The sequence below is a fragment of the Sarcophilus harrisii genome, chromosome 1, assembly GCF_902635505.1.
Source record: "Sarcophilus harrisii chromosome 1, mSarHar1.11, whole genome shotgun sequence".
Taxonomy (NCBI): domain Eukaryota; kingdom Metazoa; phylum Chordata; class Mammalia; order Dasyuromorphia; family Dasyuridae; genus Sarcophilus; species Sarcophilus harrisii.
This window is the reverse complement of record NC_045426.1, coordinates 270,751,053-270,770,596: the sequence shown is the minus strand read 5'-3', so window position 1 is coordinate 270,770,596 and position 19,544 is coordinate 270,751,053. Positions and strand designations below refer to the sequence as shown.

The 19,544-nt window shown below is 34.0% G+C and overlaps 1 protein-coding gene across 3 annotated transcripts in view; it reads left to right on the top strand.

The window, feature by feature from the left end:
- Window positions 1–18,606, top strand: part of EEF2K (eukaryotic elongation factor 2 kinase) — a 77,380-nt gene extending 58,774 nt beyond the window's left edge. For all 3 annotated transcript variants that reach the window (XM_031942028.1, XM_031942037.1, XM_031942026.1), the window contains 3 exons: window positions 4,703–4,827; window positions 12,717–12,895; window positions 16,863–18,606. In XM_031942028.1, the coding sequence (XP_031797888.1) occupies window positions 4,703–4,827; window positions 12,717–12,895; window positions 16,863–16,972 (414 nt within the window). In that variant the 3' untranslated portion in view covers window positions 16,973–18,606. The remainder of the gene's footprint in view (window positions 1–4,702; window positions 4,828–12,716; window positions 12,896–16,862) is intronic.
- The last annotated feature ends 938 nt before the right edge of the window (window positions 18,607–19,544 follow it).

The following is a 19,544-nucleotide window of genomic DNA, read 5'->3' as shown; positions in this document are numbered from 1 at the left end:
TCATTATTTTTATTTATTTCACTAAACCTTTCCTAATTACACGCAAAAAAAGCTTTTAACATCCTTTTTTTTTTTTTTAAATTTTCAGTTCCAAATCCTTTCTCCCTTCTATCTCTTCCTCTTTGAGACAATAATTTGCTATTGATTCTACATGTGAAGTCATGCAAAACATATTTCCTTATTAACCCCATTATGAAAGAACACAATAAAACAAAAATAAAATAAAAAGGGTATGCTTCACTCTATATTCAGAGTTCCATCAATTTTCTTTCAGGAGAGGGATAGCATTTTTCATACAGGATCTTTTGGAATTGTCTTTGATTTTTGTATTGATCAGACTAGCTCAGTCTTTCACAGTTCATCCTTTTTACTGTATTGTTATTGTGCATAGTGCTTTCTTGGTTCTGTTCATGTCACTTTATATCAGTTCAGATAAGTGTTTCCAGGTTTTTCTGAAACCATCCTGCTCATCCTTTCTTAAAGCATAATAGTATTCCATCACAATTACATACCAAAATATATTTGGGCATTCCTTCAATTTCCAATTCTTTGCCACCACAAAAAGAGCTACTATAATTAATGATCTTTATACAAATAGGTACTTTCCCCTTTTCTTTGTTCTCTTTGAAATAAGACCTTGTAAGTGGGCTTACTGGATTAAAGAGTATGGACAGTTTTATAGTTCTTTAGGTTAGTTCCAAATTGTTCTTCAGAGTAGTTGGATCCTTTTTGTAGTGTCAAGGAACTGGAAATTGAGTGTATGTCCATCAGTTGGGGAATGGCTGAGTAAATTATGCTATATAATAATAGAATATTACTATTCTATAAGAAATGACAAGCAGACTGATTTCAGAAAAGCCTAGAAAGACTTATATGAACTGATGCTAAGTTCATATAAGAAGTGAGAAGAACCAAGAAAACACTGTACACAGCAACAAGAAAAAATTATGTCATGATCAACTGTGATGGACTTGGCTTTTTTCAGCAGTGAGATGATTCAAAGTAATTCCAATACATTTTTGATGGAAAATGTCATTTGCAAGGAGATTAAAACTAGTCACTGTGTTTCACTGCTTTATGTTAGTTGCCTAAATTATTTTTTTAAAAATTCATTAAGATATTATTCTATCAAAGTCAATAACTTTTTTGGCCAGCATTATATGGTTTCAAAATCAAGCCAGCCTTTAATTTAGACTGGGTACCCCCATCTGTTCTCCATAGTTAGTCAGCCTTATCCATTATTAGGATAGCTTCCTCATTGAAGATCATGAAGTATGCTACTTATCTCTGCTTCAATTTATTTTTTTGATAATCAGTTCAATGACTCATATGTCTTATTTTTTCTCTTGAAATAGATTTGATCAAGTTGTCAGTTCTCATTTTGGCCACTTGAATTTTGGGAATCTTTTATTTAATTCTTTTCCAGGTCAGGAGTTGTTGAACTTTCTCTTATTTTGGTTATATATCCCCTTTCTCAGTCTGTAATTAGTCTTTGTTGTGTAATTAGTCTCAAGTAGTGTAATTAGTCTCAGTGTAATTAGTCTTTGTTGAATTAAAATGAGAAAAAAGTGTTATTCTAGTTACAAAAAAAAGAAAAGAAAAGAAAATGCCATTTAAATCCAAAGAGAGAACTATAGAGGCTAAATGTGGACCAAAGCATAGTATTTTCATCTTTTTATTATTGTTGATTTGCTTGCTTGTTGGTATTTTTTTCCTTTCCTATATTTTTCCCCCTTTTGATCTATATAGGTATATAGCATGATGAATATGAAAATATGATTAAAAGAATTACACGTTTAATCCAAAAAAAAAAAAAAAAAAAAGGAATGGTTGGATCAGCTAACACCTCCATCAACAGTGCATTAGAGTCCCCAATTTCCCACATCTATCATTTTTCTTTTCTTTTTTTTTCCTATCATGTTAGCTAATCTTATAGGTGTGAGATGGTACTTCAGACTTGTTTTAATTTTCATTTATTTAGTAGTGATTTAGAGCATTTTTTTCATTATAGATAACTGATTTCTTCTTCTAAAAACTTTCTATTCATATACTTTGACCATTTATCAGCTGAGGAATTAAAACCACAATTGTTTAAATGTCAGAGGCAGGATCTGAAGCCAGTTTTCTCCTGACTTCTGAGTAGTCCAGCACACTCTCATTTTGCCATTACTTCCTGGGGACATGGAAGATGATTGAATGGGAGGGACTGGTTCTCCTCAAGGATTAGGTGTGTTAAAAACCAAAAGAGATAATAATCACCTCTGTTGGTCTTGCTTCTCAGAAGCCTTTTGCATTGTGCAGCATGCCTGAAAATTTCTTGATTTGCCTGGGGAAAATATAATTTTTACCCAAGGGTAGAGTTGTAAGGAAAAACCTAACTAGTTTATACATCATCAGGTAAGATTTCTAAAGACCAACATGTCTTGGCATACTGATTGGGGAAACACAGTTTACTGTGGTTTGCCTGAAAAATAACTGTGGCACTCATCCAGACAACATCCTAATGAACACATAGAAAAAAATGAATACAATTTCCAGTCTCCCTCACTACTAGTAAGTGCCTTATGAATCAATAAATCATCAAGCATTTATTAAGTATTTACTATGTGCCACGCATTGAGGATTCAAAGGAGGGGAAAAAGGCAAGAACAAGCCCTATCTTTAAGGTGCTTATAATAGGGATACAACACATATGTGAATCACTGTATACAAGATAAATGCAGAATCCAGAGAAAGAACTATGGAGACTGAATGTGGATCAAAGTATAGTACTTTCATCTTTTTTATTTGTTTGTTTCTCATTGTTTTTTCCCTTTGGTCTGATTTTTCTTTTGCAACATAACAAATATGGAAATATGTTTAAAAGGATTGCATATATTTAACCTATATTAGATTGCTTGCTATCTTGGAAAGGAGGGAGGAAGAAAAATTGGGAATACAAAGTCCTACAAAAATGAATTTTAAAAACTATTTTTACATGTATTTGGAAAAATAAAATACTGTTGAGGATAAAAAATGATAAATGCAGAGTAGCTGGAAGGTAGCCTTAGAAGGAAAGGTACTAACAAGTGGGAGGATTTATATTATATTTCTCTCCATGAAGTCATGGAGATTGCCTGGCTTCTGAAGCACTGCATGCAGTTAAATCCTTTTGGCAGAGGAGCTCTAAGTGAGAAAGAGGGATGACAGCTTTGGCAGCATGAGATCATCAGTTTGTCAGCCAAGGTCAGATGCTGGATGTGGAAAATCACTGTTAATTCTGTTTGTGCTGAGGGAAGTCTGATCACTTGAATTTGACAAGTTTCTTCTCAAATATACTCCTCCATTTTCACACCTTATCTTCATATTCTTCCCTTTTTGTCTTAATAACAGGCTGAGATTGCCATGCTCCTTGCCTGATAGAATCACCAAAATAGACATATCACAAGAAGAGGGGTCTTGCTCTTCCAGACATGTATCTGTAATAGCTTTAGCAAGGAAATTATCATCAGTGTTCAGCATTGCACATAGGAGATCATATAATATCATAAATTTATATAAAGAAAGGGTTCTTAGACGCCATTAAACATATCCTCTTTCATTTTATAAATGAAAAAACTGAGACTTATAAAAATAGTTTACTCAGGGCCTATAGCTAGCAACTTCCTGAGGCAAGATTCAAATTCAAGTCTTTCCTACTCCCAAGTCCAGTGCTTAGAATGGCTAATAATGTTTATGGAATTTAATTAAAAAAGAAAAAAAAATGATCTGTAAGATTCCCAGAAGTTCGTTTCTTTTTTTTTTTCTTTCTTTTTTTTGGGGGGGAGGAGAGAGAGGAAAATAATTTTATTTAAAAAAAAATTTTTTTAATGATAGCTTTTGTTCCTTGTGTTCCAAATTTTTTTCCCTCCACCCCTCCCCTAGACAGCACATAATCCAACATAGGTTAAAAATGTACAGTTCTTCTAAACGTTTCCACATTTATCATGCTGCACAAGAAAAATCAGATCAAAAAGGGGAAAAAATCAAACAACAACAAAAAAGGTAAAAATACTGTATTTCAATCCATATTCAGTCTTCACAGTCCTCTCTCTGGGTGTAGGTGGCTCTTTCCATCACAAGTCTATTGCAATTGGCCTGAATCACTTCATTGTGAGAAAGAGCTATGTCCATCAGAAAAGACCTTTGTATAGTCTTGTTGTTTCCATGTATAATGATCTCCTGGTTCTGCTCATTTCACTTAGCATCAGTTCATGTAAGTCTCTCCAGGCCTCTCTGAAATCATCCTGCTGAGCATTCATATGCCATAACTTATTCAGCCATTCTCCAATTGATGGGCATCCATTTTCCAGTTCCTTGACACCACAAAAAGGGCTGCCAGAAACATTTTTGCACATGTGGGTCTTTTTCCCTTTTTTATGATCTCTTTGGGATACAGAACCCGGAAAGAAACTGCTGGATCAAAATGTGTACACAGTTTTATAGCCCTTTGGGAATAGTTCCAAATTGTTCTCCAGAATGGTTGGATCAGTTCACAACTCCAATAACATGCAGTTTTCCCATATTCCCTCCAACATTTATCATTTTCTTTTCCTGTCATCTTAGATAATCTGGGAGGTTTAAGTGATATTAGAAGTTTTGTCTTAAAGCATGATAGATAGTGAGAAGGAAAGATCATAGAGATATACATACACATAAATAACATTTTGGGTGTGTTTAATAGGAGTCGGAGGAAAATAGAACAAAAGGATTTGATTACTTACTGAAGGCTGCAGAAGCAGGTGACCGTCATTCTATGATTCTTGTGGCAAGAGCCTATGACACAGGTCTGAACCTCAGCTCTGACAGGTAATAACAACTTACATTTATTTTTCTGGTTACAAACCCTACAATATAAGTTGTCCAACTAGCCTAATCCCCATGGACTGAGAATTGAGAAACCTGGATTCTAGGTCTGAATTTTCTCTTGAGTTTTTTTCAAAAAGAAAAAAAAAATGAATTTTGCTTTGAAGTCAGTGGGATCTCCTGTTTATGATAATGGAGCCCGGGATATATATATAGTCACTAGGAATTGGTATTATGTTAAGGGGTCTCCTGAATTTGTCTTTTTGAATTGCTACATTTTCCAAAAACACTGGACCCAGAATATGCAGACGATCTTGAAGATGTCAATGACGAAGCCCCCACTGCATTAACATAATATAAGTTTTCATCCCAAGATGGATTCAGGGAATCCATCCCTGGAGTCAAGACAGATGCCAGTCAATCTGTAGGAGCCTGAGAAACTCTTTGTACAGCTAAGACATATACAGATAAACAGACCATTCTATTTTCATAGATTAGCAGTTCCCAAGGGAAAAGAATGAGGTTTTTGCCATACCTTGTTCCTTACCTTCAGAAGGAGTTTTGTCCTTTTATCCCACTTTACTGCACCTTTCCCCTTCATGCTCATTTAGAAGGAAATTTCTGGTATCTCCTCTTTCCTTTGTCCTGCTGTTTCAAAAATGCAAACTTCTGTATAGATTGTGAATTCTTTGGGTTCCACACATGTTCATTCCTCTTGTAATACACCTAGTTTTTATATAACTTTCATAAAGTTGTTATTGTTGACAGAATATTATGCTGTTGTGTACCCATCAGCTGAGCAGATATTCTAAAGTTATATTTGTAGTAATGGTTAATGAATTTGCACTGATACATGTATTCTCTTTCCCTCATTTCCTCTCTTTCCCAAGAATGTGCAGTTATAAAAAACACAGGGATGAGATGTAAACCCATGTATATATACATAAACAGATATGTACATTATAATTATTTTTATTGTAGCTGTATATTCACAGACACTTTTGCCAGGGTATACCGAAGCCAGTTCATACTCAGTCTCAAAAGCCAGTGATTAAATTTTAAGTGTGAGCATTTATATCTTGGAAATCAGTAAAAGCTACAAATCAGGGCTTGATTTATTATACTGTTAACTGTATAGATTTGAGAAAATGATTTAAGTGAATGTTACTAGTGCAGATTAAACTTAAAAGTGTATTATGGATATATTCCTTCCCCTTTTTACCTTTTTTCTCCACCCCCTCTTCTTGTTTTTTAAGCTTTTTATTTTCAAAACATATGCATAGTTTTCAACATTTACCCTTGAAAAACTATGTGGTCAAAATTTGTTTCTCTCTCCCTTCTCCTCACCCCCCCTAGACATCAAGTAATCCAGTAAATGTTAAATATGTACATTTCTTTTATACAGATTTCCATAACTAACAGGCTGCACAAGAAAAATCAGATCAAAAAGGGAAAAAAATGAGAAAGAAAACAAAATGCAAGCAAACAACAACAACAAAAGTGAAAATACATGTTGTGATCCACACTCGGTATCTATAGTCTGGGTGCAGATGGCTCACAAGACTATTGGAACTGGCATGAATCACCTTGCTGTTGAAAAGAGCCATGTGCATCAAAATTGTCCATCCTCTTTTTAAACATTTACTAGCAGACATTTACTGTCTACTACAAAATAACAAAATAAAAAAAAAACTTGAGCCATTTAGGGAATAAAGTTGTAGTCTTAGCTCTTTCTCCTTGTTCTCCTCCCTGCTGAACTAAAGTAGGCAGGAAAGTTATAATATAGGTTCATTTAAATGCCTGAGAGGATGTGGGATGAGAAACTTATTTTCATTAAAATATCTTAGAACTCAAATCAATACATTGACCAATCTTAATTCCAGAGAAATGATAGTGAAATAATGTAATATAAAAATCTCTTTTTGGGGATAAAGGGATGGAAAGCAATTGAGATTAAATGATTTGTCCAAGATCACACAGATACTAAGTATCTAAGTTCACATTTGAACTCAGGCCCTCCTGACTCCAGACCCAGTGCTTTATCTGCTGTACCACCTGGCTGCCCCCATGATGCAAGTTAAACGGAAAGAATCAACTGTATTTCCAGTAAAATGTGCTTAATTGCCACTAAAATTCTTGTAAATTATGTTGGGTTCTAATCAACATGATGTATGGATGGGATGATATCTGTAGTTAGTAGGTTCTTTCATGGCCTCATTTATTTTGGCATCTTTACAGAAAGTTACTAGTTTTGGTAGATGAGTGGTAAACTGTTCAGATTAAGACCTATGCTTTCAGACATGTTAATTTATTTGATTTGCTTAACTGGACTTCTTAGGTACAAGGAATGGTTCTCATTGGCAGGGAAAGCAGTGTTAGAACAACAATAACATGCTTTAAAGTCATCGGTTAAATTTTTAAAAAGAGATTTTTCAAGTATGTGCCTTCAAGATCAGGTTTAAAAAAAGGTAGAGAAAAGTCCAAAGTGTCCTTGATCCCAAATTCTTTTTGGAGCACAGTGAGGACTTTAAGGCAGATAGGGAAGATGAGTAAGTTTGAATGTGTTAAAACTTTTTTTTTTTTACTATTATCTTTTGTTTTTACATAATTTTCATTTCCATATATGCCTCTATCAAACCATCCCTTGTGACAAAGAATAAAAAGATTAAAAAAAAAGTTCAACAAAACTAATTAATCCATCAACAGAGTCTTTTCCCCACTTAATAGGTATTTTATTTTTTCCAATAACATGTAAAGATAGTTTTCAACATTTACTTTTTAAAAAATTTTTGATTTCCAATTTTTTTCTTTCTCTTTATTCCCTCCCAAGGCAGCAAGACATTTGATATAGTTTATACTTGTACAATCATATTAAACATATTTCCACATTAGTCATACATCTAATAATATTTGCAGTCTTCTCTACCAGTAGTCCTTCATCTATTCAAAGTTTAATCCTTATACAATTATACATTATTTATTTTTGTTGTTGTTCTTTTCACTTACATTTTTATAGTCATTGTGTATCTTGTTTTACTAGTTTCATTTATTTCCTCTGTATCAATTCATAGATGTTTTGGAAAGGTGGTCTCCATTTTTAACTTGTTAATGTTAGGGGATGGCTGAGTTTTGGAAGTACAGGGTTATGTATGATAGCTGGCATTTACTGAGCAGCTACTATATATGAATCAGGCACTGTACTAAGCAGAACCCCAAAAATAAATAAATAAAAGGGTCCTTCCTTCCACATAGTTTGAAGGAGGAGACCATGCATATAACTATGTGCTAAGAAGATATGTTCAAGATAAAATGGAGAGTAGTTCTAAAATTAAAATTAAGGAGAAGTGGAACATACTTCTAAGAGAAGGTAGGAATTTATCTGAAACTTGAAGGAAGCTAGGAGACAGAGATAAGGAGAGAGAACATTCCTTCCAGGCTGAGAAACAAATAGCAAGTGAAAATATTTGTGTCTGGAGATGGAATGATATGCTAGCATTCAAAGAGAGCCTTAGAATTTTAGAGTCAAAAAGACTCTAGTCCAAAGTACTCAAATTTGAGAGGGAGAAACAGAAAGGTAAAAATTACTTTCCTAAGATTATACGAATTAGAGTTGTATTCCCTTTGTTCTAGTTTCCCACACTTGAGGGAATGGGTAAAGAGTGGTTTATAAAGTAGTTGAAGCTCTTAATTAGCTCATAAACCACATTTGTAGGTGTGGGGTTTTGATTTTGTATTTTTAAATGATGAGGCAGGCATTCACTGGGAATCGAGCCAAAGGGACAACTGTTTTACCCTTCTGTTGGAGAGTAAGGCATTCTGGAAGCCCAGGAAAGCCACTCTGTCTGCTTAACACCTGGCTTTTCTCTTGTCTTTTCCAGAATGGTCTTGGCTAAATGCCTTTGGAGGCTAACATTTCTCACACACTAAGGAGGAAATCTTTTATTCAGTCAAGTAAGAGTAGACAGTCTTTTTTCCATTGCTAATTAGCATAAAGAATGGAATGGAAGAAATGAGATAGAAGTTGGGGCTTTTGCTGTTCCAGCTTAATTGTTCAACCTTTTTTCCCCAAAAGGTTCCATTAAAGCCCGGAGAGGAGTAGAGGAGTAGAAATGTGGTTTCCTCTACTACCAAACCTAGACTAACTGTTTCTACTACCCATTAGGAGAGACAATTAACCATTCAAGCCTATCAGTAATTCAGGTTTTGTGCTAGGTGTCTCAGAAATAAAAGCCAAAAAAAAGACACAGTGTCTTCCTCCCAGGAAGCTTATATTCTATGAGAGAATATGTAATTATGTATATAATAAGTACAAAGTAATTAGTAAGGGAAGGCACTAGCAGTTCGAGATAAGAAAGGGCAATCTCTAAAACTGTTGTGTCAAATTAAAAAAGAATGGGATTCCTCAGGATTACATATTAACATAGAAAACTACAAATTAATATTATATTGTATTGTTATTTATTTTGTTAAGTATTTCTCAGTTACATTTTATTTGATTCAGGCTACATTCAGTTTGACACCTCTGTTCTAAGAGTGAATTTCAATCCTAGCAATTGAGCTAAGAGGGTAGGGGGAAGGCTGGACAAAGGACAGAGAAATCCATTTTGGCTCAATGGGTAATGTACAGGCAGGGGAGTAATGTGTAATGAATCTGACAAGACAGGATGGGACCAGGTTGTATGAAAGACTTTAGATGCCCAATAGAAAGTTCAAATTTTGTTCTGGAGTCCATAGGGAGGCAGTATTTGGAATTTATTGGAGAGGGAAGTGAAATGGTCACATCTATGCTTTTCTCTTGGTGACCATACACAGGTCCTCAGCTTGAGCTCCAAAAAGTCCTGTGTGTGTATTGAATGTGATGCTGCATAGAAAGATATTAGAATGTGGAGAGACTTGAGTCAAGATGCTATTATTACAATAGTTTTGTCAAAGCCTCTCTCTACTAAGATGGTGGCCATGGGAGCAGTGGGAAGGAGTAGGATGGAAAATATGTTATGGAGCAAAAAAGGAAGATTTGGCACCTGATTGAATAAATGCAACTTCAGATCCATCTGTATAATGATGAAAGCTACATCTGTGGGAGCTGATGAGCTCACTGAGAACAGAGAGAAAGAAATCAAAACAGCCTGGGGATCTATGCACAGTTGTGTGTTTAGTCATTTTTCAACCAGGTCCAAATCTCCATGACTCCATTTAGGATTTTTTTTTTAGCAAAGACATTGGAATGGTTCACCATTTCCTTCTCCATTTTACAGAAGAGGAAGCTGAGGCAAATAGGGTTAAATGACTTGCCTTAGAGTCACACAGCTAGGAAGTGTCTGAGGCTAGATGTGAATTCAGTAAGATGAGTTTTCCTCATTCTAGGCCTAGCACTCTTTTCACTTTACCTATTTACCCTCCTATGCTCCATATATACATACATTTTGTGGGTATTGTGTGTATGTGTATCACCAAGAGTAAGCACAGATTTGACCATGTCACTTCCCTCTCTAATAAATTCCACATACTGCCTCCCTATTGACTCTAGAACAAGAATTGAACCTTTCTATTGGGCATTTAAAGTCTTTCACAACCTGGTCCCATCCTATCTTGTCAAATTCATTACACATTACTCCCCTGCCTGTCCATTTTATTTTATTTACATATTTTTTTAAATTTTATACACACACACACACACACACACACACACACACACGAGATCCAGCATAGGAGACTTAGAAAGAATAATCAGATCAATAGGAGGAGAACCAAGTGATATCATGAAAATTAGAGTAAAAAGAGTATTCAGCAGGAGAGGAGGCTTGGTAACTTAAGAGACAGCAGTTTCAGTGAGTAATGAGGTCAAATCCTAGATTGCAAAGGGTTGATGAGTAAACTAGAAAAAGGAGTGATACTGGGAAATACTCCAGTTCAATGAACAAGTCTCCATCTCAGTCTCTAGCAGAAAGGAGTATGACTGCCCCTTGCTTTCTCTAAAAAAAAAAATACCAGCCAGTTTCCAAAGGAATCAAAGCAAATGGAGTACCAGAGGAATCAGGAGTCTTATGTGCTATTATAATAACAGCTGTTCAATCACAAGATTATTATATGATGATCAATTCTGGTGGGCCAGTTCCAATGGTCTTGTGATGGAGAGAGTCATTTGCACCCAGACTGTAGCCACTGAGTGTGAATCACAACATGCATTTTCATCTTTTATGTTGTTATTTGCTTGCATTTTGTTTTCTTTCTCATTTTTTCCCTTTTTGATCTGATTTTTCTTATGCAGCGTGATAATTGTGAAAATATGTATAGAAGAATTGCACATGTTTAACATATACTGGATTATTTGATCTAGGAAAGGGGGTAGGGAGAAGGGAGAGAGAAAAAAATTTGGAATACAAAGTTTTGCAAGGGAGAATGTCAAACTATGCATATGTTTTGAAAATAAAAAGCTTTAAAAATAAAAAATAACATAATAGTAGTTCATCTTCACTATAACATGTCTTATAAGTAGTCATCCAATCTCTGCTTGAAGACTTCCAAGAAAGACAAAGCTTCCACTTTCTAAGGAAGTTTATGCCGGTTTTTGAACAGCTGTAATTGTTAGGAAGTTTTTCCTGCCACACATAAGTCAGCTTCTTTACAAATTCCATCCATGGCTCCTGGTGCTGCCCTCTGAGGCAAAACTCAAATTGAGGATTAAATTCAAAATGAGTTTAATCCCTTCTCCACATGCCAGCCCTGCCAATACTTGTCAAGACAGCTATCATGTTCTCCCTTGAACATATTAAACATGGCTCATTCCTTCAGCTGAAGATCATATCCTCAAGGCTTTGGCACAGTCCTGGTTAACTACTTCTGGTCATTCTCTATTTTATCTTTCTTAAAGATAAATTTTTTTTAAACCATAGTACCCTGAATGAAACACAATAATCCAGATGAGACTGAATAGGGAGAGAGTACAAGGACACTATCACATCCCTTATTCTGGAAGTTATGCTCTCTTAACATATCCCAAATTTGCCTTAGATTGTTTGACTTACTATATTACACTATTGACTTATATTAAGCTCAAAGTCCACTGAGACTTTTTTCCAGATCTTTTTCAGAATAACTTCTCTGTCTCCAGCTCTCTATCTTGTACTTAGGAAGTTGATTTTGCCAATCCTAGTGCAATATTTCACAATTCTCCATTTTGTATTCCAAAGCCTTAGATTTGGTCCATTGGCTGTAACCTAGAGCTTCTTAAAACAAGGCATTAAGACCCTAGGAATCCCTGAGAACCTTTCAGTGGTCCAGAATGTCAAAACTATTTTCATAATAATACTAAGGTGATTTGCTGGTAAAACACACCTTTCTTTTCCAACTACATATCTCTGTGAACCCAGATTTTCTTTAAATACTTCAACCAAAATAATATATCCCAAAACAATTGAATAAAGCAGAAATGAGAATCAGTCTTCTACTAAGCCAAATATTAGAGAGATTTGCTCCCCCAAAAAAATAAAAATTGCTGCTCTCCTCACTAAATTTATCTATTTTAGAAAATGGGAGGTTTTTTAAAATAAAATATGTCATTTATGATAATATGTAATGAGTTTATTATATTTAAATATTTTAACATTTTAATTTCTAATATATTAAATATACTATATAAAAATATATACTGTATTTTTAAAAAGATAAAACCTATATAAACAAAAAGTGTTTGTAACATTCTCAGAAATTTTAAGAGTATAAAAAGAGCCTGAGACCAAAAAGTATTAGAACTCTTTATTTAGTACCATTTTATCCTCTTGACTCTTGTTCCCATCATCCACCAACTTTGACCTATACCTTCTCTCTTTTTTAATTCTCCCCCTCTACTACTTTGATAAATATTCCTCTTTTGTTCCTATCTCATCCCCTAGAGCACGAGACTGGCAGGAGGCCCTACACTGGTATGACACTGCATTAAACACGACAGATTATGATGAAGGAGGTGAATATGATGGAATACAAGATGATCCGAGGCACACACTCCTGGCAAGAGAGGCTGAAATGCTATTTACAGGTGGCTTCCAGCTAGAGAAAGATCCAAAAAGATCAGGTAGAATGGTTATTTCCCTTATTGGATGGAATTGGGTGTAATTAATCCACCAAGTTTTCTTGAGACTATACTCAGTACTTATTACCTTGTTAATTTTATAGTAGCTATAAACAGAAATATAAGATAAGCTCCCTCTGCCCTTAGGGAGTTTATAATTCTGTTGAAAAGATGTTGTGGTCATTGTTGTTTGTCTTTTTTTCTTGAAGAAGATAGGCTGTGACCAGCTGTGATGTGCAAATGAGTTGTATTTCAATATGGGAAGGCTGTGCAAAGTCACCACCCTCACTTTCTCTCTGGAGCCAGATAGGGTCAGTGGCTGGAGATGACCCTGGATGTAGTGAGAGTCCCTGACCTTTTAAAATTGATTAAAATCTTTAATAGGTCCCCGTCTGACTGAGGCAACACCCAGTCAGTGATTAAGGCTAAGTAAGAAATGAGACAAAGAATTACTTCTTTTACTTGGTCAAAAAAAAAAAAAATTAATCAGTTTGGGAAGGGAAAACATAATTAAAATGCAAAAGAATGCAAGAAATATTATTGAAACCATAGAGGGGGTAAAAATCCTTTTTGGTTGGAATAGTCTTAAAAGATTTCATAGAATAGAATGAGGGGGTAGGATTTTCAGAACTCCTTGTATATATAGTTTTGTGGCTTTTTTTTTTTTTTTTTTTTTTTTTTTTTTTTTTGCAATTATTGCAGGAGAAATTAAAATACTTCCATCAGGAAAAATCGAAAGTTAAAATGATAAACTGTGAAACAAGAAAAGTGTTGCCACTAAAAACAGACCCCAAACAAGGTTGTTCACTAAATTAAAGAGTATTCATTTTTATTATCAATAAATGACATAGTATGAGAAATGCTATCGCTGTGGGGTCATAACCAAGAAACTTAACCTCTCAATGCTCTAAGCCTGTATGATGAAAAGAAAGTGGCATCCTGGAGAGGGATTTTTTATTCAAAAGCTCTGTGGGGCTGCAGTCAATTCAAATCCAACTTTAGACCTAGCTCTATGAACCCAGATAAGTCACTTAACACCTGTGATTGTTTCAGTTCCTTCATCATTAAGGAATAATAGCACTCATCTCCCAGGTTTGTGATGAGTCTCAAATAAGATAATACTTGTAAAATATTTGACACATAATAAGTGCCATACAAATATTACCTTCTATCATCATTGTCGTTATTATCAGTAAAAATCACAAATCGATTTTCTATTTCCAGAAAAAATCCTAGTAATGAGACAAGTAAAAGAAATCAGGGGAATTAACATGGGAATGAAAAGATCAAAATATCATTTTTTGGTAATTAACTTGATGGAACATTTAGAAAATCCAGTGCCTTCAACAGGAAAAACTAGACAAAAATAAAAGGTTGTAGGTTATGCACATGGTTTTTGAACTATCTGGTAATCTTTTTATTTAAACTTTGAAAATTATATAATTTTATTTGTACACTTAAAAAGTTGTATGTCAAAACTTATAATACAGTTCTGTAAAAGCTACTTATTGGTAGAAGAACTGCAAGGCAAAAAGAAGGGTGTTTGTTATCTTTTTCAGTCGATTGTTAGAAAAAGTTAGAGCAATAAATAAAAACAGTAATTTTTTTTAATTTGAGGAACTTTTTTAGGTACAAATTTTGTAAATACAAAATCAAATTCATAAATTTATTTGAATACTAAATAAATAGCTTCTTTCTTAATAAACTCCACTTATTTCCAGCTAGCACTTTTATTGATATGCAAAAAATTACTCTCAGTCATGTCTAGTGTTCAAAGGATGTGTTCATAAACAATTCTTAGTCATTTACACTTTCTAAACTGTGCTAAAGTAGATTTCATTTATATTAATAAATTATATTGATAAATATCTGTATAAATATATTGAAAAGTATAGTGATAAAATCCCTACCATGCCACAGAGTTTAGAAAAAAGTAAAAGATGAAAAACAAATCAGAGATGTAAATCTTCTTACCCAACTTCTTTATTCCAAGAAGCTGTGGTCTCATTCCTTCATTCAATAAATACTTATTTTCATTCTCATATATTACCAATAAAGAAAATGCTGTAAAAACAAGAAACTCCATTCACACATTAAAAAGTGAAATATTAGAGAATTGTTTTAGTAGTCTTAGTACAGTCTTTCTAAAGGAAATTATAAGCCAATATCTTAAGAAATGAAAGAAAAACTAAATATAAATGCTCAAGAGTTAGTCCAATCAGAAAATGACAATCCTCTCCAAATAAATTAACAGATTTAAAATAATATCCATCAAATGGTGAGGTTTTTAAGTAAAATTATCATAATGAAATTTCTGCGAAAGCAAACTGGCAAGAATATTGAGGGGGGAAAAATGCTTGCTGTTTCAGTCTCTAAATCTTTATTACTATTTGAGATTGGACAAAAAACAAATAGAAAAATAAGGCTAACAGAATAGTGATACCTAGAAATGGAAGCAATATTTATTAAGTATTTATGGTCTACAAACATATAGAAAATAAAAAGTAGGGAAAGGAATTTCTTTTGTCTGTTTCTAATATTTTTTTTTTGTTCAACAGTATTTTATTTTTTGAAATACATGTATAGTTTTCAATATTAATTTTTGTAAAATTCTGTGTTCCAAATTTTTTCTCCCTCCCTCCTTTGCCTTCTTCCTCCTCCCCAAAAAGGCAAGCAGTCTGATACAGATTATAGATATGCACTTCTTTTAAACATATTTCCATATTTGTCATGATTAACTTCATTGTGTTCCTAAGTCTTTTAAGTTGTTTATCTTTATAGTATTGTTGTTATTATAGAAATTATTCTCCTGGTTCTGTTCACTTCACTTTGCATCATTTCATATAAAATTTCCCAGGCTTTCTTGATATTATCCCCTTTAGCATTTCTTACACATTTTTGAATTGAATTTTGTATTGAATCACATACATATACCATAACTTATTCAGCCATCCCCAATTTGATGTGCATCTTACCAGTTTCCAATTCTTTGACACCATGGAAAGAGCTGCTATAAATATTGTTGTTTCCCTAGATCCTTTTCCTCACTCTTTGAATTCCTTGGGGTATAGATTAGTAAATGTATCACTAGATCAAAGGGTATGTATAACTTAATAAATGTGTGGGAATAGAACCAAATTCCTTTACAAAATGACTGGACCACTTCACATTAATGTGCTTATTTACAGTCCTCCAACATTTATCATTTTCCTTTTTTGTCAACTTTACCAGTCTGAGGGGTGTGAGGTGGTATTTCAGAGTTGTTTTAATTTGCTTTTCTTTAATTATTAGTATTTAGAGCATTTTATATGACTATTTTTACAGTTTGCATTTCTTCTCCTATGAATTTGGATCAGCTCCCTATGTATCTTAGCAATAAATTCTTTATCAGAGAAACTTGGTGCAAAGATTTTTTTTCTCTCCCCAACTTACTATCTCACCATTAGAATTAAGTCATTGAGCATATCCGGGAATCCTAGAGTTAGAGTTGACAGTATCTTGGAGACAGTCATCACTCTGCTTTATAATGTGCTTGAGCCATTCCTAAATAAATTGGGAACCAGGAGGGAGTAGTTGTTTGTCTTATTGGAGCTTTTCAGGATACTGGACTAAGCACTTTACAATTATCATTTGATCCTCACACATTCCCTATTATTATCCCCATCATACAGAGGAGGAAATGACAGTATTAGGGTTACATAGCTTTTAAGTGTAGGAGACTGCATTTGAACTTGGATCTTCTTGACTTCAGGTCCAGAGCTCTACTAATAGTTCATGGTTCTTCAGGTTCTTTGTCTTAACAATCCTGAAAAAGAGAAATCTTTTTCTGCTCCACCTAACTTAAATCCTTTGCACAGCAAAGCTGTCCCTGGGCGCCTTAAATCTGGTTTACATTTGCCTTGGTAGCCCCATTCAGAGGACAGGTTCCATTCCTTTCATTCATTAAAAGCGTGTTTGCTTTCCCTTTCAGGAGATCTATACACTGCTGCAGCAGAGGCTGCTATGGAAGCCATGAAGGGCCGGCTTGCCAATAAGTATTATGAAAAGGCTGAAGAAGCATGGGCATTGATGGAGGAATAGCCTGCTGAAGCTGTCACTACTGTCCATGTACATATTTGGGGCGAAAAAAATTATTTTTTTTTTTAAAGCTGGAAAAGAGAAAAAGACTTTCTTCATTTGTCCGTAAAAATGCATTATTTAATGTGTAGTGAAACTGACTTTTGTATTTCACATTTTGACTTTAGAATTTTCCTTTGCCACAAGCAAAGAAACATACATGCCTGTGAAGGCAGTATATTTGTTGGGGTGAGGGAGGGAAGAGCTAAACCGAAGTAGCGTCATGAACTTAGGCCTACTTTTTGAGATTATATCATCAATTTTTTAAAAATATTTTTTTATTGTTAGAATTGAATGAGTTGCTTCCTTTTTGTTTTCTGTGAACAATGTGAATATTTTGATCAACAAAACAACGTTGGCCAAATGGAGGAATCCTTAGCTTTTATGGCTCCAAAGACTCTTTCATTTCTTAGGGATAGGAAGAATCTTCAGGTTTGCCTTTTGTGGAATGCAAACTGATAGGGGAAACTGTTAAATTTGGGAATGGTTTGGAATAAAGTTAGAAAGACTCCTCTGAAATTATTCCTCCAGTTTTCCATGAATGACCATGGTCCCATTGTCTCAAGAACCCTTCCTTTCTGAGGAGTGAGAAAGATATCTTCAGGTTGCCTTTTATGGCTAGCAAACTGATTAAGAAAACTATATATTTGGAAATATTTGAAATAAAGTTAGAAAGCCTCCTCATATGGAATTATTCCTCCAGATTTCCATGGGTGCCCAAGTTAGGAGGGAATCTAGCTCACCTAAGCTCTTTCTCCCAAGGAGAGCATTCTGCTGACTTCTCTCCATTCAGCTCAGATGCCTTTATTTTTAGTGGTTTGACTATTACTATTACACAGCAAAAAAAATATATATATATACTATTTTGAATTATATTTCCTTCAACAAGCTTTTAAATAAGAGGTTTGATAACATTGTATGCAAACAACATATTTCTACCTCCAAGTCTTAAATTATCCAGTGGGGAATAAGATAGTTATAAAGCAGGTGTTTGAGAAAGTTATATTGTTGCATGTTTGAGCTTTTTTTTTTTTTTCATCCTAGTGGAAATGTATTTAGAATCTTAATGTAAAAACCAACATACCACAACACTGAAGACAAACTTTGTATGGTATACCATTCTTGCCTTCAACATCCATCAGATTTTCTTCATTGTTACTTTTTGTTTGAATCTCCATTGATCAGAATGTAATTTTCAGCTCTCTAGTTCCAATGATAATCCATTGAGAACTGTATTGCAAGTAAGGGAACAACTCTTTCATTCATACTCAGCTAATTCAGTTTGTTCACACATGGCCAGACTGAAATTTATCTTTGCTTATCCAGTCTTCTCTTCAGAGACTGCAAATTAATAATATAAATAAAATTTTAGGGCAAATGTTTTAAAAACATGGATAAGAACTTATCATTTAGCTTGAAGCACTTTAGTAGCATCCATCTCCATGAAAATAAGTGATAATGCTAATCACAAAGCATTTTTTAATCTGTTCATTGAAGAATGTCCTCCAAGGAATACTACTGGAAAGCACTTTTGTTGGTCTGGTTTGAGTTACTGTATGTTCTTGAAAGTAATAAAAATTCATTTCTTTAAAAAAAAATGAGCAATTCAAATTTTTTCCTAATTAAGCTTACTTCTTTATTTATTATATAGGTGACAAATGTGTTTTCTGGCCACTGGCTTGATGTGACTATTTTCCCTCTCTTTCTGAAACTAGATTTTAAGTTACTAGATTACAAATTGATTTAGAGACAATTTGATGAAGTAGGAAAAGTGTTAGAATTCATGTCATGTTTAAATTCTTTGCCACCAAGTAGTTGAGTGATCATGAACAAATCGTTTATGAGGCAGCTAGGTGGCACTATAGACAGCATTCTGTCTGAGGAATAGCCAAGTTCAAGTGTGGCCTCAAATACTTAGTTGTGTGATGCTAGAGAAGTCATTTTGCTCTCTTTGTCTACTTTCTCATCTGTAAAATAGGGATTATAATAGCACTCATCTCCCAGGTGGTTGTGAGAATCCAATGAGATAATTATAAAGTGATTGCCCTATATAAATTTTAGTTATTTATCTAAACTTCCATTTTCATATCTATAAATTGAGGTTAATAATAGAGGTTAATAATAGCACAGGTGAAATAGGGTTGTTGTGAATATTAAATGGGATTAAAGCACTATATGAATCAGGTATTATTATTTAGGGTAAGGACTGAATTTTTATATTTTCCATATATATATATATATATCATCCAGCTTTGTACAAGGAGGTATCCAATAAATTCCAGTTGAGTGAATGAAGAAAGAAACTTGAGAACCTATATGTCTTCAGTCAGATTTCTTCTCTTACTCTCCTAATCTTAACAGTATCAAATGATTTTGGTTTGGAGATATCTCCTAATCTTAACAGTATCAAATGATTATGGTTTGGAGATATGATTAGGAGGTAAAGTTAAGTAGCCTTTCATTTCCTTGATGTCATAGAGCCCAAGGGAGTTTATGCAAAAGTTTCATTTTTGCAGGTTCTTTAAAAGTCTTTCTG